General features: G+C 37.2%; 2 protein-coding genes across 5 annotated transcripts in view; both read right to left on the minus strand.

Annotated features, from left to right (window-relative positions):
• The window catches only part of LOC106060784 (uncharacterized), a 31,777-nt gene extending 17,449 nt beyond the window's left edge, over positions 1-14,328 (minus strand). For both annotated transcript variants that reach the window (XM_056030143.1, XM_056030134.1), the window contains exons 1-5: positions 14,135-14,328; positions 13,368-13,473; positions 7,138-7,203; positions 4,678-4,695; positions 1,639-1,793 (exon numbers count right to left, since the gene is read on the minus strand). In XM_056030143.1, the coding sequence (XP_055886118.1) occupies positions 1,639-1,793; positions 4,678-4,695; positions 7,138-7,203; positions 13,368-13,473; positions 14,135-14,149 (360 nt within the window). In that variant the 5' untranslated portion in view covers positions 14,150-14,328. The remainder of the gene's footprint in view (positions 1-1,638; positions 1,794-4,677; positions 4,696-7,137; positions 7,204-13,367; positions 13,474-14,134) is intronic.
• A 2,843-nt stretch (positions 14,329-17,171) lies between these two features.
• LOC129926409 (uncharacterized) lies at positions 17,172-21,189 on the minus strand. Of its 3 annotated transcripts, none has more exons than XR_008778068.1 (2): positions 17,490-21,189; positions 17,172-17,392 (listed from the first exon to the last, which is right to left on the minus strand). XR_008778068.1 is itself a non-coding variant. In XM_056030115.1 (2 exons), exons 1-2 carry the CDS (start codon positions 21,174-21,176, stop codon positions 17,385-17,387), a joined length of 2,703 nt encoding a protein of 900 aa, XP_055886090.1. In that variant the 5' UTR covers positions 21,177-21,189; the 3' UTR covers positions 17,172-17,384. The 3 variants fall into 3 exon arrangements, 2 of the variants coding, with proteins under 2 accessions (XP_055886090.1, XP_055886099.1); XM_056030115.1 differs by having other exon boundaries at positions 18,482-21,189; XM_056030124.1 differs by lacking the exon at positions 17,172-17,392 and having other exon boundaries at positions 18,329-18,428; positions 18,482-21,189.
• Between the last annotated feature and the right edge of the window lie 1,889 nt (positions 21,190-23,078).

The following is a 23,078-nucleotide window of genomic DNA, read 5'->3' on the forward strand; positions in this document are numbered from 1 at the left end:
TTAATTTCGGGATCGTTAGAGTGCCTATGAGTCCACCAGCTCTAATGTTTACCTGACACTAGTTAAGGAAAAGAAGAGGCGGTCGGTCGTTGTGCTGGCCCCATGACACTCTCGTTAATCCTATGGCCCACAGAAACAGATGACCTTTACATCATCTTCCCTATAGATGGTAAGGTCTGACAGGGGAACTTTCTTTTTTTTTTCAAAGCCTTCTTCAATATTTATAGCGTCAGGACAAAATGCCACCTACAATTTGTTGCCTCGGTTTGCTAGAATCATCAGCTGAATCCCAGTCTCTCTTTAGTGCAGACTGAAGACAAAATCAGTGGCAACGATGTCTGTCGTATTTTGTACAAGCAGAAGCTTTTCTCTGCCACCACCTGAATGGCTGCTTGGTCGTGTTGTAAGCGTTTCGGACTGTCGTCAAGATTGTCCCGAGTTTGAGGCCCGCTATTTGCCATTCAATGTCATGATGCTGGGGTGTATACATGTTCATTTTCTGAAATACAAGCTCTATATATAATTCTCTTTATGGGTCAACAGTCTGGACACCAAGAAGTAATGGAAAGATCTTTTATTCTTCAAGTCGGCCTAGAGTTACCCCACGTAACTTTAGAGGCGAAAAAGGGGGGGGGGGGAGGGAGAACAAGTGGTTTTCACCCGTCACTAAATAGCAGGGCCGGACTTAACCATTGTGACCAAGAAGTCGTGGAAAGATCACGCTTTTATTTCTGCAAGTCGGACTAGAGTTAACCCACGTAACAAGAACAAGTAATCTACTCTGCATTCACACGTCACTAAATAGCAGGGCCGGACTTAACCATTGTGGGGTCCTATGCGAAACGGATTTCGCGGGGCCAATTTTGGGTAGGGAAGCGGATAATAAGTGAAAATTAAGAGTTTGTACAAGAAAATAAATTCGTCTTTGCATTTTATTCATTCTTTACTCCGTACACAGTTACTTTACGAGCCTTGCGTGTAGCGAAGTCATACAGTATATCTTAAAAATTGTATTTCCTACATAGATCACGCTCAATAGCAAGAATTACCAAATGTATAAAGCTATCTACGAGAATTGTTGACCTCAATAAATTCTTCATTAATTTGAGGCGCGAGAAGTTTCTTTCACCAGATTCCACAATTACGGGTATTGCATAATGCCTTTTTTATCGCGCGTAGGATTGACGTTTTCCAATGTGCTACGCAGTGGGTCGACTAGTACAATATAATACAAACAATTTAAAACTTTGCATAGGCTGTGTTCTACATCATACTCTTTCTCTCTCTCTCTCTCTCTCTCTCACACACACACACACAAGTACACACAAGCACTTTGCAACAAACATGAAATTTTCATTATTAAGGTCAGTTCTAAATACTCACATACTTATAATTGAACTAATCTTATGTACTCCACTCACATATTAATTATTGAACTAATCTAATGTACTCCATTCACATATTGATTATTAAACTAATCTAATGTACTCCACTCACATATTAATTATTGAACTAATCTTATGTACTCCACTCACATATTAATTATTGAACTAATCTAATGTACTCCACTCACATATTAATTATTGAACTAATCTAATGTACTCCATTAACGTTTGTGAAATGAAGTTTCCTAGTTACCCAGTTCGGTTCTCCAGATGTATCCAGAATAAAGACGTGTGCTTTGACCATCGGGAATGACCAGTCTGGATCATCTTGATAGTCTGCCCAGCTTTCAGCGTCATTGATGCTCGACTTTGCCCTTTGGAACAGAGCTTTCATTCTGGCGGGAATCTCTTGCAGAAATAGAATGATGTGTTTGTATTGAATTCATTTCTAACGCTTTGTTTTTCTATTTCTACTATTAGATCTACACTTTCTTGATAGTCCAAGGAAGGTGTTAGGTGGTTAAATACGTACGTACATTTATCATGCAGAAAGCGATGGGAAGACAACAACAATGGACAGAATGAAATACTATCCAAGGCATGTGACAGAGCGGAATGGAGAAAGATAGTTGACAGCTCTTGTGTGGTGCCCCAACAGACTAAAAGATAAGTGAAGGTGAAAATTTCTATAGCGTGTCGTTTGAACGCACCAATGTCGTGGGATCGATGCCCATACCAATTATTTTTGTTCTCTTTATTTTCCACTAACAAAAAACTAAATGATTGGAACAGAAAGTAGGGAATAATTTATTGATATATATGTAGAGAGAGAGAGACTCTGGATGTTTTCTTTGCAATTTGTTTTTACACCTGTGTCATCAAGCACCCATTCAACGTATTGTCTTATAGTGGAAGGAAAAAGAATGCATGATACAAAACAGAGAGATATATTTTCATACATGGGCGTAGCCAGGGGGGGGGGGGTTTGGGGTTCAAACCCCCCCCGAAATGAAATCCCCCCCCCCTGGGGGGGGGAGGAGGGGGACTTTAGTGACTGATTTTTTGCTTTGATTTTCTTTATTTTAGGTGAGATTTTAATACTAAACCATCACTTGCCCCAGCACAGCTAAAGGGGTTTTGAGTTTAAAACCCCTACCATGGGGTTTAGAGTTTAAAACCCCTACCATGGGGGTTTGAGTTTAAAACCCCTAACAGGGGGTTTTGAGTTTAAAACCCCATACCAGGGGTTTTGAGTTTGAAACCTCCCTACCAGGGGTTTTTGTAGTTAAACCCCCCTCTTCTATAAAACAAAACACACAAAAAATGCAAACGATAATCCCCAAATTCCAAGTGCACAGTAAAGGAAGATTTTGATTTAAAAACCCCTCCAAAATTTACGATAGACCCCCTCTTCAATATGAAAAAAAAGCAAATTATGCACTCAAAATGTTATGAGCGTAGCTAAATGGGTTTTGACTCAGTTTTAAGTTTAAACTCCCCTCCAGTGGAGTTTGAAGCAAAAAATACATCTTCAATAAAAAACAAAAAAAAAAAAAGCAAATTACACACTTTAAAATCTAAGAGCGTAGCCGTATGGGGTTTTAGTTTAAACCCCCCGCCAGCGGGGTTTGAAATAAAAAAATACATCTTCAATGTAAAAAAAAAAAAAAAAGCAAATTACGCACTAAAATGCTATGAGCGTTGCCAAAAGGGGTTTTGAGTTCATATCCCCCTTCACAAGGGTTTGATGCTAAAAAATACCTCTTCAATATAAAAAAAAAAGCAAATTACACACTAAAATTATTTGAGCGTAGCCAAGCGAATTGGGGGTTTTGAGTTTAAACTCCTTTCCTCCAGATGGTTTTGAGTTTAAAATCCCCATACAGAGCGTTTTGAGGTGGAAAACCTCTATCTTCAATATTACTCTAAAGCAAACTACAGTTACCAAATTCTATGATCGTAGCTAAATTGGGGTTTTGAATTTAAAAAACAACAACAAAGTCCTGAGATTTTTAGTTTAAAACCTCTAACAGATGATTTTGACGATAAAACTTCACTTTTCGATATAAAATCTAAAGCAAACTACAGTCACCCAATTCCAAGAGCGTATCCAAGAGAGGTTACATATTTCTACCAGTGGCGGGGCTCCATTAATAATGTGCAGTGAATAGTCATCTGCCGAAATTGAAAAACACTAAATGTGGCTCAACAAAGATGGATAAGAGAGATTTTAGGAGTTAGTTATTGAGATCGGGTCTAAATCAAGGAAATCCTATGCCGAACTGGGAGTCGACCCCTTAGTAAAATTGTGATAGAGCGTCGCATGAGGTTTGCGGGACATGTTCTCCGACAAAATAAATTACGCATAATAAGAGTTGCGATGACATCCTAGTACAACTTTGCGTCACACATTCATGGAGGTCCTCGAGCAGGTGGGAAGAGGCTTCAGAAATTACCAGTGACAGATTTTTGTGGAAACAGCTTGACGGCAAATGCGCCGAACGGCGCGGCAGGGTCTTAGTCAGTAAAAATAGCACATACATTTTTGAAATAAGACTTTTTAATAGCAGGAAAATGCACTGTAGATACCTCAGAATATGCATTTTGTTGGCATTCTATGCCAGAAATAGTGCTTGGCGGTGGCGCTAGGGGGAGCTCCTAGAGCTCCCTCAGACCCCCTTGCTGGCAATGGCGGGGAGTCAACAATTTTTTCACTAACTACAGGAAGAACATATTCTAGGGCTCAATAAACGTGTTCCAAAAGAATGAAGGGTAGGGTCAGAATGTAATAAAGATTATGAACACACACACACATACATATATACAAATGTTTTTTCGCGAGGGGGGGGCGGAGAAAAAAATCCCCCCCCCCTAAACCCCCCCCCGAAAAAAAATCCTTGCTACGCCCATGTTTTCATATATATATATATATATAAAGAGAGAGAAAGACAGAGAGAGAAAGAGAGTTGGTTATAAAAAAGCCAAGGAGAAAATAAATAAATAAATGAATAAATAAATCTTTAAATAAAAAAAACGGTCCTGGAACAAGTAATCTACATATTTGTGTTAAACCAAACTGCACACACACACAAATACACTAGAGGGCTACACACACACACACACAAATACAGTAGAGGGCTACACACACACAAATACAGTAGAGGGCTACACACACACACACAAATACACTAGAGGGCTACACACACACACACAAATACAGTAGAGGGCTACACACACAGACACATAAATACACTAAGGGGCTAAGCCAAACATGCCGACACTTCTTACTTACTTGTTCGATACCAGGGTACTGTGAGGGAAGAGACAGAGTACAATCGATGAGACATTTCGAAGATGAAGAAACTTTTATGAAACCTGAAGTATTTCTTAAGATTTTCATTTGTAACTTTTTGAAAGATTAAGTGTTTTTTTATTAAAGTTATAAGCCAAAACCATTTCCCGTACCAAACAAACAAAAAAACAAAAAAACAAAACCAAATAAGCTTCCGACAGTTGGGGGGTCTCATGCAGGTCTCACTAACACTTTGATTGGAGAAGAAATACTGTTACTGTTGGAGAACCGGACCAGGTTTGAACTAAATACTGTTGGAGAACAATAACCGGACCAGGTTTGAACTAAATACTGTTGGAGAACAATAACCTGACCAGGTTTGAACTAAATACTGTTGGAGAACAATAACCTGACCAGGTTTGAACTAAATACTGTTGGGGAACAATAACCTGACCAGGTTTGAACTAAATACTGTTGGAGAACAATAACCTGACCAGGTTTTAATTAAATTGCGGAGGTTTTCTTTTTTTTTTTTGCTGTTTATTATTATTTTTTTAAATTTCATAGGGTGCCACCAAATTCACTTCCCCCAGGGCCTCCAGTTATCTAAGACCGGCACTGAAATACTATTGGTAATAATTATACTTCATCAGGAGGAGCTTTCTATTGAAATGGAAACATAGTCTTGAATAGATAGATTCATACAACAAAATCAATTCTGCGATGTCGTACCAAATGCAGGGTGACCTTTAACCCCATTAACCGTGCCCTTCAACCCTTACACCATCGCCCGCCCCCTTTCCTTTTCCTCTCAGAGTCATAACGATTTCCTTCAATCCGTCGCCTTGCGCCCCCCCCTCCCCTTTTTTACTTCCTTTTCCTCTCCCCAATACTCAATCCTTGTGGCAAGGAAAAAGGGGGAAAAAATAAACAACAAGGATTTCTAAAAAAAAAAAAAGTGAGCATGTATTTTACTTGTAGGCGACTCCTGCGGCTCAGGCATGCTAAAAATTATGTATTATACATGCTCCATAGGTAATCATTATCATTTACTTATATTATATATTTTTTTTAAAAGTCTTCTTTATGAGGAGTTGAGGATACAGTCGTCTTTTTGAAATAGCATCTTCTGTCGTCTATTGGACATCTCAACTTGGCAGACAAACAAACAGACAGACAGACAGTAATAAATAGACAGACAGACAGTAATAAATAGACAGACAGACAGTAATAAATAGACAGACAAACAGTAATAAATAGACAGACAGACAGTAATAAATAGACAAACAGTAATAAATAGACAGACAAACAGTAATAAATAGACAGACAAACAGTAATAAATAGACAGACAAACAGTAATAAATAGACAGACAAACAGTAATAAATAGACAGACAGACAGTAATAAATAGACAGACAAACAGTAATAAATAGACAGACAAACAGTAATAAATAGACAGACAAACAGTAATAAATAGACAGACAGTAATAAATAGACAGACAGACAGTAATAAATAGACAGACGAACAGTAATAAATAGACAGACAAACAGTAATAAATAGACAGACAGACAGCACAGCATCGATAACAGCATTTTTCTTTGAAGTCCTATTTTTTTTTAGCTTTGTATTTCATTTATGAATATACGTAAATGTCTCTAATTATATGACTTTCAGATAAAAGATTTCTACTGATTATTATTATTTAGTTTGAGTTTTGAGTTTAGGCACATCGGCACAATTTAGGCCATGTCGTGCCCGTAATCCTTTAAGGATCTCTCTTCCTTTACATAACAAGGGCTAAATTCTATACAGTTAAATCATTAAAAACGAGGTCTATTCACAGTTAAAATAGTAAAGGTAGTAAAAATTTAATAATTATTTAGTAACATAATAAATGAATGAAAAAATAAATAAAATAAGAACATAAATCTAAAATGTTATTTAACCTTGGTTAGGCCAATAATATAATATGCATCCTCTGTTTGGGACCCCGAAACTCAAGAAAACATTAAGAAACTGGAACAGACACAAAATAGAGCAGTGAGATTCATAACAAACGAATATTCACATTTGACTAGAGTAACACATTTAGTAAAATCTCTAAATTTAGAAAGCCTTCAGGATAGAAGTCTTAAAAGTAAAGTAGCAATTATACATAAAACACTGAACCATAATCTTCAAATACAAAATTTAATAAAATACTCAGAAAGACACAAAGATAAGGGCACATGTCTCATTCTATATGCTAGGACAAATTTGTATAAATGCTCCTTCTTTTTTCCTTAGCGCTATTTGAGCATGGAATGGGTTGCCTGAGCTAGCCAGGAAAACCAGTGACTTGTCAGAATTTAGGTCATTCGTTAATATGCATGACTAAATGCATGACACGTAATCATCTTCTTTTTTGAAGTAACGTGTGTATTATATAAGATAAGAAGATAATAGAATGGCATAACTTACTCGATTCAAGATCTTCGTTACTCATGGATTTCATATTCAGTTCTTGCTCTACCGGATCTGGTATATCTAATAATAATGGAATATAGATGTTTAATATACATGATTGAATAGCACCACGTTATTAAAACCTAAATTTAAGTACAGTTTAGTAGAGCCATATTTCGTTAGTAACCATACCAATCTGTTTAGTGTTGTCACGTGATACATGTCAAGGACTCGAGAAAGACGTTTTTATTTTTCTTTATCCCATAAGTTAATGTAGAGCTAACGAGCAATATATATATATATATATATATATATATATATATATATATATATATATATATATATGTGTGTGTGTGTGTGCGTGTGTATGTGTGAGAGAGAGAGAGAGAGAGAGTGTGTGTGTGTGTAAACGTTTTTTAAAAGGGGAAGAACAACACATTTACAGCCACATGTCTCAATATTCTAAGAATCATTTCCTATTTTCTATCTCAAACAAAATTAATAAATTAACGCATGGCAAATTAATTCATTAATTTCTCACTGATTCATGTTTTGTTAGGGACAATGAATAATTGTTCAAAGTTTGAACTTGATCCAAGAACGGTAAGTGAGAGAAATAGCGAGTACAAAAAGACAGACAGACAGACGGAGTGACTTGATGTAAGATTTGTAAAACAAAATTAGTGTAAGGCAAGTAAAATAATAACAGAAGTAAAACAAAAATTCTTAGCACTGAGTATATTCTAGAAAGTATTGTTATAAAATATAAACAAGCGGAAATGTCATCTTAAACTCCAGAAGCTATGTGCTTTATGCTGGATCTATTTGTGTATAACCTTATTGTTAATCATATTGAATTATACCTGCAATATTGTTTGTGTTTATTTATTGTGTGATTCCAATTGGGAATATTTAAGTATTTAGTTTTATACAGTAGATACGCGTGAGACTATTGCTGTATCAAGAATCCCCGGCTCCGTTGGGTTTTTGTATCCTTGGACATAAAGTCTGGTAAGGCTTAAGTGCATTAACCATACAATACCATCTCCACAGGAATTAGGATACTTTCTTGGAATTCACAATTTTATATTTTATATAAAAGTAAATTTCATAAAGGTGTACTATGGAAAAAAAAAGACCAAAGCGCTCCAAGTTGTAACGTAAAGACATAGATTTATTAAAAAAACGAAACAATTCCTTTTGAATGGTAACTATAATAGGGAATTGGAGTCAATATATATATATATATATATATATATATATATATATATATATATATATATATATATATATTAGTCAATATATATATATATATATATATATATATATATATATATATATATTAGAGATGGGAATCGAACCCAACTTTTAAAGTTCGGGTTCGGTTCGGTTCGGTCAGATTTAAGTTCGAGTTCGGTTCGGTTCGATGACGAGTATAGTTCGGGTTCGGTTCGGTTCGGTCAGGTCTAAAGTTCGGGTTCGGCTCGGTTCGATGTTATGAAATTATGTAATAGCAAAATTAAGTTATAAGGTTTTATACAATTTATCAGATAAAACACTTTTAAGTTTAATTTTTACATAAAACAAATACTTTGCAACATATAATAGGCATATGGGCAATACTTTTTCCAAAATAATGTTGCCTACATAATTTTAAGCATTGTAAAAATTTCTTAATGGAGATAGAATTAAAGATGCGGCAGGTTTTCGCTCAAGTCGGCAAGTGGTTTAATTCTGGGCATGACTCGGCGCTAAGCGTATTCTGACCTTTTTCTCTTAGTAAGAAGAGATATTTTTTTTTAAAGGCTAATATCGATGTGCTTTCTTTCAGAACGCACTATTCATCATAATAAAAAAAAAAACAAATATTCTTCGTGTAAAGACGTCTCTATCGAGGATTTTTTATTTCACACATAAGTCGTCACTATAATAAATTGCAATATACGGAAGAAATTCGACTATTCTGAGACAAAAAATGCAGAAGAATCTCAATAGCGGAGATGTTTTAAAATGTTTTATTCAAAATGTTTGACCCATATTCTGCATACGCGCCTAGCAAAAAGCAGTCTACAGTTGACAAGGTCTTATTAGAAGATAAAACGACATCTCCAACTTAATATATTTTAATTTTTAAACATGTAATTATACTAATATTCAGATAAGTTACAATGAAAATAAAACTTTTTTTTTCGACGCCCCCTCTCCTTGTTAGTTGGTCGTTGGTTTGTCGCTTACAAACAGCTAGTACAATTGAACCAATAAAGGCGTTTTATATTTTTACCGGTAAGGATAGTATAGAGGGATTTCTTATGATCCGACAGTTACGCTGGGCAGGGCACGTATCCCGTATGGGAGACGAACGTATTCCAAAGACAGTCTTATTTTTTTTTTGTGAGCTAAAAGGTGGCCGCCATAACAGAGGCGCCCCACGGAAACGCTTCAAAGACCAGCTTAGGCGTCAACTTTGCTTAGCTGACATAGAAGAGAGCACCTGGTTACATGCGGCTTCAGAACCAGTCAGTTGGAGTTCACTCCCGAAGGCCGCAGGATACACATTTGAGACCAAAAGAAAATCCGCTGCCGAGGACAAACGCAGACGCGAAAAGAAAAACTAAATGGACCTGCGGACAGTGGTTATGTTTGCCCTGGATGTGGCAAAATATGTAGGTCACATCTAGGACTGCCATGGGAAAAACTGCATTCCTCACTAATCTTCGGACTCGAAGACAAGCCTTATAATAACATATAAACTTAATAAACTTTAAAATAAAGTTCTTAAGTGAACAACTCAATATAGCCTAACTGTTATTACAATATTCACATCTTTAACTTTTGATAGAGGTGTAATATTAATGAAATATACTGATATTTAAACGTCTTTACTCTTTCATGTCTCAAGATTGTCTGCCGTTTCACATTTGCATTACGCTAATTTCATCATACTCAATGCATAAACACAAATCAGTCGCTTAACCTCTTCGTATCGCCACCAGACAACACACACACACAAACTCTATGACACCCCTTTTTGTCAGGAAGTTGCGTCTCCCCATCCCTCAATTCAAGGTACTCGCCATCCCCACCCACGGAGGAGGACCCAAAGTTTGAGAAACTCTGCATTAAAAATACTGATGATCAAAACAAAATAATAGTAAAAATATTCAGGGGCGTTGCTAAGAATTTTTCATCTTTTGTGGGCACGGGAGGGGCTGGACCTCTTTGGGGGCCCCTGCATTTTGGGTAACATTGAATATTGTAAAAAAAAAACTCATTTGGGGCCCCTCTCAAGTGGGGGCCCGGGGAGATTTTCCATTTCTCTCCCTTCTCCCTCACCCTTGCTACGCCACTGATAATATTCCAATATGGTATACTTCAAAATTTTGTAAAAATAAATCACTTAATAGAAGATCATTAAAATTTATTTTAAACTAGGACACAAATGAATTTATTGTAGATTTATATCTACATTCTATAATCGGCAAAAACTATTCTACTCTCAACTAACAGCCATCTGAAATAAAAGTGACAATATTTTAATTTTGACTTCGTACACACTAGGAACTAGTGTCTAGATCTAGATCTAATTAGAGGGCGCCTATTCAACTCAAATCCAGTATTGTAAACAGCCCGCGAAAATTCAAGGCTATGGGGGAGTCGGCACATACGGAAAACCCCATGGGAACCCCAGCGCGCCGCTTTTTTTTTCTTTTTAAAGTTTTCAAAATACCCCCCCCCCCCCCAAATTTTCAAAGTAAAATGGAATCATTAGAATTTAAATAAAATATTTAAGTAATTTTTTTTTATTTTTTTAAACCAAAAATAAAAAAAAAAAGGATGTACAAATTGCAAAATTAGTTCGGTTAAGAAAAGGAGGGTTCGTTCGGTTCGGTTCGTACCAAGCAGTTTCAAAGTTCGGGTTCGGTTCGGTCATAAGTGAGGTTCGAGTTCGGTTCGTTCGGTTCGGGTTCGGTTCGTTTCCCATCTCTAATATATATAGAGGGAGAGAGAAAAAGAAAATTAAGTAATAGAAGGAAAGTTTCAAGATAGGAGATTTATTACCTCATAGATTGATTACATGATGTTTAATTACCTGATATTGATTGATTACCTGATAGATTGATTATCTGATAGATTGATTACCTGATAGATTGATTACCTGATAGATTGATTGCTGATAGACTGATTACGCGGTATATTGTATACCTGAAAGATTGATTGATTACCCTCTAATTTAGCTTTGTCATAACCTTACCATCCTTGCTCTTAACCTTATCATCTTTGCTCTTAACCTTACAATCCTTGTCTTAACCTTACCATCTTTGTCTTAACCTTACCATCCTTGCTCTTAACCTTACCATCTTTGTCTTAACCTTACCATCCTTGCTCTTAACCTTACCATCTTTGTCTTAACCTTACTATCTTTACTCTTAACCTTATCATCTTTGCTCTTAACCTTACCATCTTTGTCTTAACCTTACCATCTTTGTCTTAACCTTTCCATCTTTGTCTTAACCTTACCATCTTTGTCTTAACCTTACCATCTTTGTCTTAACCTTACAATCATTGTCTCAACCTTACCATCTTTGTCTTAACCTTACCATCCTTGTCTTAACCTTACCATCTTTGTCTTAACCTTACTATCTTTGCTCTTAACCTTACCATCTTTGCTCTTAACTTTACCATCTTTGCTCTTAACTTACCATCTTTGCTCTTAACCTTACCATCTTTGTCTTAACCTTTCCATCTTTGTCTTAACCTTATCATCTTTGTCTTAACCTTATCATCTTTGCTCTTAACCTTACCATCTTTGTCTTAACCTTACCATGCTTGTCTTAACCTTACCATCTTTGTCTAAACCTTACCATCCTTGTCTTAACCTTATCATCCTTGTCTTAACCTTACCATCTTTGTCTTAAACTTACCATCCTTTTCTTAACCGTTCCATCTTTGTTTTAACCTTACCATCCTTTTCTTAATCTTACCATCTTTGTCTTAACCTTTCCATCTTTGTCTTAACCTTTCCATCTTTGTCTTAACCTTATCATCTTTGTCTTAACCTTACCATCTTTGTCTTAACCTTACCATCCTTTTCTTAACCGTTCCATCTTTGTTTTAACCTTACCATCCTTTTCTTAACCTTACCATCCTTGTCTTAACCTTACCATTCTTATCTTAACCGTTCCATCTTTGTTTTAACCTTACCATCCTTTTCTTAACCTTAACATCTTTGTCTTAACCTTACCATCCTTGTCTTAACCTTACCATCCTTATCTTAACCGTTTCATCTTTGTCTTAACCTTACCATCTTTGTCTTAACCTTACCATCCTTGTCTCAACCATACCATCCTTGTCTTAACCTTACCATCCTTATCTTAACCGTTTCATCTTTGTCTTAACCTTACCATCTTAGTCTTAACCTTACCATCCTTGTCTTAACCGTTCCATCTTTGTCTTAACCTTAACATCTTTGCTCTTAACCTTACCATCTTTGTCTTAACCTTACCATCCTTGTCTTAACCTTACCATTCTTATCTTAACCGTTCCATCTTTGTTTTAACCTTACCATCCTTTTCTTAACCTTAACATCTTTGTCTTAACCTTACCATCCTTGTCTTAACCTTACCATCCTTATCTTAACCGTTTTATCTTTGTCTTAACCTTACCATCTTTGTCTTAACCTTACCATCCTTGTCTCAACCATAACATCCTTGTCTTAACCTTACCATCCTTATCTTAACCGTTTCATCTTTGTCTTAACCTTACCATCTTAGTCTTAATCTTACCATCCTTGTCTTAACCGTTCCATCTTTGTCTTAACCTTAACATCTTTGCTCTTAACCTTACCATCTTTGTCTTAACCTTACCATCCTTGTCTTAACCTTACCATTCTTATCTTAACCGTTCCATCTTTGTTTTAACCTTACCATCCTTTTCTTAACCTTAACATCTTTGTCTTAACCTTACCATCCTTGTCTTAACCTTACCATCCTTATCTTAACCGTTTTATCTTTGTCTTAACCTTACCATCTTTGTCTTAACCTTACCATCCTTGTCTCAACCATAACATCCTTGTCTTAACCTTACCATCCTTATCTTAACCGTTTCATCTTTGTCTTAACCTTACCATCTTAGTCTTAATCTTACCATCCTTGTCTTAACCGTTCCATCTTTGTCTTAACCTTACCATCTTTGCTCTTAACCTTACCATCTTTGTCTTAACCTTACCATCTTTGTCTTAACCTTACCATCTTTGCTCTTCGTCTTGGACGGAGTGAGCCAAGAAAAAAAGCTGCCATCTTTGTTCTCATTTGTGTCCAGCATTGTGTCCAGTGTATCAACCTGCACAAGTTTCTACAAACAACCAAAACAAAATGTTTATACTTGCGAAATTAAGGATTCCCTATAGATACTCTTGTCTAGCACATGGAAAGAAATTTAGCTCTACAGTGCGTGAGGGTGACACACATTAATTACAAAACATAGAATAAACTCAGCAAGAACAAATCATTTATTCATAAACGTAAATGTACATCTACCTAACAGCAATTATAGTCCAAGTATATGGCCTGGTTGTAGAGTGCAGGGGAGGGCAATATTTGTAAAGCAAAAAGTCCAATTACTAAATCTATTTTAAGTTAACGAGGTGAATTCATTATTGAAATGTTTAGTCTGCTATAAGTTCATTATTTAATAGTATCACTATTTCATTTCAATGGACCTCATTCACCAATCGTAAATAAACAACATTGAGCCACGTGTTTCCCTATCTCTTGCATACAAATGGCGATCTAATTTTAATCAACAATAGTCATCACATGACCGTTATTTTTTTCGATGTTTTTATCAATATTATTACATGAGCTTCTGTTTTGGTGAATCAGGTCCATTCACATATTCACGATATTGATCCCTATTGGAAGTAATGAAAACAAAATGATTGTTTTTGGAGAACCCACAACAACCAATACCGACCAAGTTCAACGTATAGAAAACGTTATTGATTCAGACTTACCTCGACATCCGCCATTACGAGCTAGACTGCTAGATCAGCGAGTAGTTTGATCCTGCAAGACCTGGCATTTGGAAGACCATTAAGGAATGGCAATAGTCTCCCTTTATACAGATCATGATGCAAAGTGGTGCGAAGTTCATGACATCTGCACGAGAAAGTGTGTTTCGCAAAATAAACTAAAATATATAGACTCTAATTGCTGATACTCGAGCTTCGCATAGTTGATCAATTTCCCACAAAATCCTCTTTATGCCTCAAGAGAAAGGACAGCATTGTAATTACCACTTGTTGTTAAATATCGTTGACTTGTAGCACCAAACTACTGGTAGACAACTAAACCGCTGTAGTAGTATTATATTTTAACTTGTAAAACTTAAAATAGCTTGAAAAACTATTTTTTAACACACTGAATACAACTTTTATCATAATATAGACAAAATGAAGTTGATATGAGATAAATAAATGTACTAGACTTTAGTAATAATATTTTTAACAATATATATATATATATATATATATATATATATATATATATATATATATATATATATATATATATATATAAGGCTTGTCTTCGAGTCTTAAGATTAGTGAGGAATGCAGTATTTCCCGTGGCTGCGCAGCCCCAGCTGTGACGTACATATTTTGCCACATCCAGGGCAAGCATAACCATTGTCCGCAGGTGGTCGATTTAGATTTTCTTTCCGCCGTCTGCGTTTGTCCTCGGTAGCGGATTTTCTTTTGGTCTCAAATGTGTATCCCGCGGCCTTCGTGAGTGACCTCCAGCTGTCTCTTTCTGAGGCCGCTGCAACCAGGTGCTCTCTTCTATGCCAGCTTCAAACCTTTCAGTCTCACGTTCTGGAGACATCTGACGACCAAGGACGACAATGCCACCTATCTTGATTCATTCACAACCAATCGCTAACCTCTTCCCACCGTCACCATAGAAACACACAAACACACACACACACATACACACCATAACACCCTCCCCATCCCTACACCTTATTTTGGAAAGTGAATTCTATGTACCTCTTTTTTTCTCCAATTTATCTGTCCGATAGGGACACTTCTTTGAACAATTTATCTGTCCGATAGAGACACTCCTTTCCAAAATTTATCTGTCCTATAGAGACACTCCTTTACACAATTTATCAGTCCGATAGAGATATACTCCTTTACACAATTTATCTGTCCGTTAGACACTCCTTTCCAGAATTTATCAGTCCGATAGAGACACTCCTTTCCACAATTTATCCGTCCGATAGAGATACCCTTTTTACAATTTATCTGTCCGATAGACACTCCTTTCCAGAATTTATCAGTCCAATAGAGACACTCCTTTCAACAATTTATCAGTCCGATAGAGACACTCCTTTCCACAATTTATCCGTCCGATAGAGATACCCTTTTACACAATTTATCAGTCCAATAGAGACACTCCTTTTCACAATTTATCAGTCCGATAGAGACACTTCTTTCTACAATTTATCAGTCCGATACAGGCACACCTTTCTACAATTTATCTATCCGATAGAGACACTCCTTTCCGCAATTTATCAGTCCGATAGAGACACTCCTTTCCACAATTTATCAGTCCGATACAGGCACTTCTTTCCACAATTTATCTGTCTGATATGGCCACTCCTTTCCACAATTTATCAGTCCGATACAGGCACTTCTTTCCACAATTTATCTGTCTGATATGGACACTCCTTTCCACAATTTATCAGTCCGATACAGGCACTTCTTTCCACAATTTATCTGTCTGATATGGACACTCTTTTCCACAATTTATCAGTCCGATACAGGCACTTCTTTCCACAATTTATCTGTCTGATATTGACACTCCTTTCCACAATTTATCAGTCCGATACAGGCACTTCTTTCCACAATTTATCTGTCTGATATTGACACTCCTTTCCACAATTTATCAGTCCGATACAGGCACTTCTTTCCACAATTTATCTGTCTGATATGGACACTCTTTTCCACAATTTATCAGTCCGATACAGGCACTTCTTTCCACAATTTATCTGTCTGATATGGACACTCCTTTCCACAATTTATCAGTCCGATACGGGCACTTCTTTCCACAATTTATCTGTCTGATATGGACACTCATTTCCACAATTTATCTGTCTGATATGGACACTCCTTTCCACAATTTATCTGTCTGATACAGGCACTTCTTTCCACAATTTATCTGTCTGTAGGGACACTCCTTTCCACAATTTATCTGTCTGATAGGGACACTCCTTTCCACAATTTATCTGTCTGATAGGGACACTCCTTTCCACAATTTATCTGTCTGATATGGACACTCCTTTCCACAATGTATCTGTGTAACAACGCCTGCTACCAATTAATGTCATCTATTGTTGAGTTGTTTGGATGTTACTTTGCGCTCGTGGTATGAGTAATTTTGTGCTCTTATAACTAAGTGAAGCTTGAGTCGTACTTAAGACCACAACAGAGACTAAAACACATTGGGTCAGCAGAAAACTCGATATATATTCCAGTCATAAGCTAGTAGAAATATATTGAACATAATTAAACTTGGCATTAAGTATAGTACTCCATTTTCATAGTCTGACCAATCCAATAGTAAATATTTCAATCTTAATAACAAATATGTTCACTAGAAATATACGTCCGTCCTCTCTCAGGACTCAACTCCCTCAAATCTCGCGCTTTTACTCTCTCGCTGATTGTCCTAGTGCTTCAAGCACAATGTTGGTGACTCAAAAAGTCATAACAAGTCCCAATGAGGCTGTAGCAATCTGTCCGATAGAGGCACTGCTTTACATGACTTATCTGTCCCATAGGGGCACTGCTTTACATAACTTATCTGTCCGATAGAGGCCCTGCTTTACACAACTTATCTGTCCGATAGAGGCACTGCTTTACAAGACTTATCTGTCCGATAGAGGCCCTGCTTTATGTCAGGGTTAAGTTAAGGCCTTAGCTCGTTTGCCCGGGCCCCTGACATTTAATCAGGCACCTTCGTGCTTACAATAAATAAATAACTCACTGGTAACAATGTAAATATTTAATGATATAAATATAAGTATGATGACAAACTAATGGAGTAATGACATTGAATTTGGAACATTGTAATACTGTGAATTTATTAATTAAATAATAATTCTACCCCTTGCTGTCCCACAACGTACACATTAATGTTCGAAAACACAACACACTCTGACACTGCTGTCTTTAGTCACCAGCGTAGACTTCCAATCCCAAGCTAACTCCCTGTAAAAACAAAGTAAAGACAAACTAGAAAGGTCTAGTAGACTATCACTATGGCATCGAAACAACTGCGAAACGCAGTTATGCCTTAGATACTCACCCTAAACAGGGGAACACAGAAGAATCTCAACAAACGTTACATCAGCAGAACAAAAACACTCCATTAACTTACAAGCATGGCAACAAAAAGAAAGTGCGTTCAAAAATAGTGCACTTAATACACATTGGTGCTAGAATGCCATAATCTACGCACCGACATTCCCCCTCTCCCCCCAAACTGGTTCTTACAAAGTATGGACCAGTTTCCGTACCTCAAACTGAAAGAAAAGTAAGAAGATATCATTGCAGCTACAAGGTAAGCACATCCATCTAGGAAAATTCATCCGCATTAACATCACTCTTCCAAACATAACAACTTAGAAGAAAAATTACCAATGACACTTTTTACCAAAGTATCCACATTACACTATGAACCATTCACAAAATCACAATCTACCAACCAATCAAATTTAAAATGCATAATCAGCAAATTAATTTCAATAATACTAAATGCAACATAATATCATCTAACATAAAGTGCAAACATTTTCAAACAACAATGTATACATTGGAACATTAAAATGCATAAGACATGTATTAAAACAATACATAAGTATGTAGCTCATGTAGCTGCGTATTTGAAAGTCTATAGCAATCTTGAACACAGATCAGCAAGCAGATTGTCCTCCCCTTTGACATGAACAACATCAAAGGAATAATCCTGTAACATCAGCGCCCATCTTGTAATACGTGCATTGGTAAAGTTAGTGCTCCTAAGGTAAGATAAAGCCTTGTGGTCAGTCTGGAGATGAAATTTTTTTCCGGCCAGATACCTGTCCAATTTTTTTATTGCATATACAATGGCCAATCCTTCCCGTTCAATGATAGAATACTTCTGCTCCCGAGGCAACAACTTACGGCTCACAAATTTTATAGGATGCAACATACCATTCACACACTGGCTAAGAATGCCAGAGATCCCTTTGTCTGAGGCATCAGTCTGGAGATAGAACGGTAGAGAAAAATCAGGCAAACGAAGAATAGGATACTTACATAGACAGGCCTGTACTCTCTTCAATGCCTCCGCACACTCACAGCTCCAGTCGACTCTCATGGATTTTCCACGACGTAATAATTCCGTAAAAGGAAAAACTAAATCCGCGTGTTTTGGTATAAACCTACTGTAGTAGTTAATTAACCCAATCAAACCACGAAGTTCCTTTTTTGTACTTGGAGTCTTAAATTCCAAAATCTTTTTCACATTACTATGATCAGGTTTGACAACTCCCTGTCCGACACTATGACCTAGAAATTTTACATTAGTAAAGCCCACCTCCAATTTGGCGGGTTTTAATGTAAATCCATTCTTTCTTAAAGCACTAAATACATTACGAACACTTTCAATGTGTCTGTCCCAGTCCTCACTGAAAATACAAATGTCATCGAAATAAAACAATACATTTTCTAAACCTCTTAACATGCGCTTAACAATCTTGTTAAAGTGATTAGGAGCACCGCTTAATCCAAAGGGTAAATAATGGAACATATAATGTTCTCCCAAAACTCTAAATGCTGTAAATGGTTTGCTTGTTTCACAAATTGGAATTTGCCAGTAACCCTTAGTCAGATCCAGTAACGTAAAGTACTTAGCTTTATATAGCATGTTGAACAAATCTTCTTGTTCGGGAATTACCTCAGCGGGTATTTCAGTAACATTATTTAATTTTCTAAAATCAATACAAGGTCGCAAAGTTCCGTCTTTCTTTTTTATTATAACAACGGGCGCTGCATAGGGGGAGTCTGTTGGCCCTATAATTCCCAAATCCAACATGCTGTCAATCTCTTGCTTAACTTTATCTCTTAAGTGGATAGGTACCGCATATGGTTTTAAAGTCACAGGTTTCGTATCAACCAATTTAATTTTAAACTCTTCGACCTTGGCTCTACCAGGAATATCAGATATTATGTCTTTAAATTCACTCAAAATGTCATCAACTTGCTTCTTTTGTATAGCATTCAAATCGGGATTAATTTTGACCTGCGTCAACACATTCCCGCCACTCATTTCTTCCGACCTAATCTCTAGCGTTGGGATGTTGGCCATTACATCTTCATTCTCCCCATCCTGCTCATCAACTTCTTCTTCCCCCACAATTGATACCATGTTAGCTGATAAAAGTTCATTTGTATCCTCAGTTTCAACGTTTGAATTGCTTACTTCCTTTACCCTACAGTGATATTTCATGAGTCGGTTTATGTGATACACCTTTATCTTATTTTCTTTCTCAACAACGTAATTGAACTTTGATATTTTATTCACAACCTTATACGGGCCTTGCCAAAACACGGACATCTTATTGTCTCTGTGTGGCTTGAGGACTAAAACACAGTCACCCTCATTAATGTCTCGTCTAGACGAATATTTGTCATATTGCATTTTGTACTTCTTTTTGTTTGCATCGCTGTTAGATTTAGCAATAGAAGTCACCTCTGATAATCTTTGTTTTAAGTCTACTAAATAAGTGAACACATTCTTATATTCAGTTTCTTCTTCAGCATTTACAAATACTTGCTTCAAAATAGCCAGTGGGCCTCTCATTTGTCTCCCATAGACAAGCTCAAATGGCGACAACCCCGTTGTCTCATTAGGTACCTCTCGGTAGGCGAACAATGCTGCACTAACTTTCCGGTCCCAATCATGAGGGCTATCCTGACATACTTTCCTTAAAAAGGATTTTAAAGTAGAATTGAGCCTTTCTATCATACCATTAGAGCTGGGGTGGTATATAGTGGAGTGCACGGGTTTAACTGAGAAAAATTCGCACACCTGTTTGTACAATTCGGAGGTAAACTGGGGGCCTTGATCACTTAATATTTCTATAGGTAGCCCTATTCTACAAAAAATATTAGTTAGTGCCTCAATAACTGTTTCTGTATTTATATTCCTCAGAGGTATCGCTTCTGGCCATCTGGTAGCGACATCTACCACTGTCAAAATATACCTATTCTTATTGTCAGTTATCTCCAATGGCCCAATAATATCTGTAGCAACTTTGTAAAACGGAGTGGTAACAACATTCATTTGGCCTAGCTCCACTCTGTCACAACGACGCGGCACTCTAGCTTTCTGACAAATATCACACGACCTCACAAACTCTTTTATGTCTCTATCTAAACCTTGCCAGAAAAAATATTTGTAGATTTTACTTTTAGTCTTTCTTAATGACAAATGCCCTGCTAACATACTCTCATGAGCAGTTTTCAACACAATTTCTCTCTTAGCTGAGGGTACAACTAACTGTCTTTCTTCCTCACCAAACTCTCCCCTAAACACTCTGTACAATAGTCTATCAAACACTTTATATTCCACACTTCCATTCTTTTTATTATCTACACAATTATCCACATGTCGCTCCCATAGATCTTTCAAAGACGGATCACTCAGTTGTTCACGTAAAAAATCATCACTCGTACCTAAAACATCACGACAATCTTCCAACATTCCACACTCATTTACAGGGCCACTATCATTCTCTCTATCTTTCGCTGACCTAGTTACTGCTGCGCAATCAAACTCCTGACTCACATTAATATCAACATTCCCAAGAATCAAATCTGCAACAGGGTCTTTAAAACAAGCAACCACATATTTCCCAACAATGTAATCCGACTCAATACTTACACACGCCAATGGGTAATCCTTGACTGTCCCATCGACAAGCTTTAATTTGTAAGTACCAGGAATCATGTCTTTCTCACCAACTAATGAACTTCTAATTCCTATAACACTTGAACCAGAATCTTTCAAAACAGACACACTTATCCCATTTACTCTTCCCTTTTCAAACTTCAGCTTACCCACAGACTTATCACGTAATGACTTATCAACATATGAAAAAGTTTCTCTCTTACATGGGGAAAAATACTCATCTCCTTTCCCTAAAGTACAATTTCCACAATTTTGAACATTACGAGTACTACTCAGTCACCTATTCCTTACTGGTGGACCTTGATGTCTATTTGTGAAACTGGTTCTATTTTGGTACACCCCATTGCCCCCAGTTCTACTGCTCCTGTAATTAGGTGTAACATAACTTTGTCTCACAAAACTGTTACCTCGGATTCTACGACCACTACCATCAAACTGTCTCTGATAACGCCCTGTTGAAACATTTCTACTGGGTCCTTGCTGATTAGAAAACGTCGCAGATGATGTCCTAGGTCTATCATCAACATCAGGAACAGAATTAATCATGGACGAACGCTGAGGACATTCTGCCGATTTGTGGCCACTCCTATTACAATTAAAGCAAATAACCACGTTTCTTTCAGCAACTGGATTTGTATTCATCCCAGGCTCATCACACGCTGCCGCAACATACACACTGTCTTCCTTCGCAAGCGACACACCCCCACTAGCGACCTTAAACCCTTCAATAACATCAATCATATCATCAACTGTGCCTTTCTTACTTATTATCAGTTGCTTGTACACATCTCCTGACACATTCTCAAGTATCCTATCTTTTACCAGCAACTCTTTCACTTCTTCCACAGTCTTGCCTACTTCAGCCATTTTCAACCAATTGTCCAACGCGTTTCGCAGATCGGTGACAAAACCCCTAAAATCGTTCTGTCGTGGTTTCACCCGGTGAAACCTCTTGCGGCAGGTTTCCGCGTTTATATCCGCATGTCGCAGTAATACAGCCCTCACTTCCTCATAATTTTCATTCAAAAACAGACTGTCCCGCAGCATACAGTTTCTTAGAAAGGTAGTTAGTTTATAGGACAAGAGCAATGACCATTCCTTTCTATCGATCTTGCATCTTGTTGCGACGGCCTCAAAGTGTGTTAAATATGCCATCAGGTCATCGTCATCCTTCATTCCCTGGAAGCTCTTGTCAAGTTTATCTAAAACATTTCTAGGTCGCACCTCTGCCTGTGTTGCCGTCCCAGCCGCTGTTGCTGACTTTTCCTTCATTCTTTCTAGTTCCATCTCCTCTTTCCTCTTGAGTTCCTCCCTGGCATCTCTTTCTTTCCACCTCTCGTGTTCCTCACGCTTGGCCTTCTCCTCACGTTCAAATCTGGCCTTCTCCTCTGCCTTCGCCTCTGCTTTCAATCTTTCCTCTCTCTCAAATCTAGCCTTTTCTCGTTCAAACTCCTCTTTCTTAGCTTTTTCATAGTCTTCTTTCTGCTCAGCCACATACCTCTCTAACCTTTCACCTTCGTACCCCAGAGAACGACCATCACTTATAAACTGGGCAGTAATTGTCAACCTAGTTTCCATGGTAAATACAATGTACACTACTTGGCTGTATTATATTTAAATTATATACAATATGGGAACCAAAAAAATTCTACTAATTGTACAAGAGATCAACTAAAGCCTAGAGCCTGCGGTTAAATGGCAAAGAAAGAAACCTATCTGTGCAGTATCCCACGTCGGAGGAAAGTGCCTCACTCAGGCCACAGCGTCGAAATATAGTTGCCACAGGACAATCCAACACAATACTAGTAGCCTCAGACTTCAGTAGTTACCAACAGCCACTTTACACTCACGTTCGCTTGTTGCCGGGAGCGAGAAGACACTCGTTCGAAGGTGAAGCACAATATAGAAAACAAGAAAATACAAATGCGTTTCAATCTTGCA

The sequence above is a fragment of the Biomphalaria glabrata genome, chromosome 1, assembly GCF_947242115.1.
Source record: "Biomphalaria glabrata chromosome 1, xgBioGlab47.1, whole genome shotgun sequence".
NCBI classification, from domain to species: Eukaryota; Metazoa; Mollusca; class Gastropoda; family Planorbidae; genus Biomphalaria; species Biomphalaria glabrata.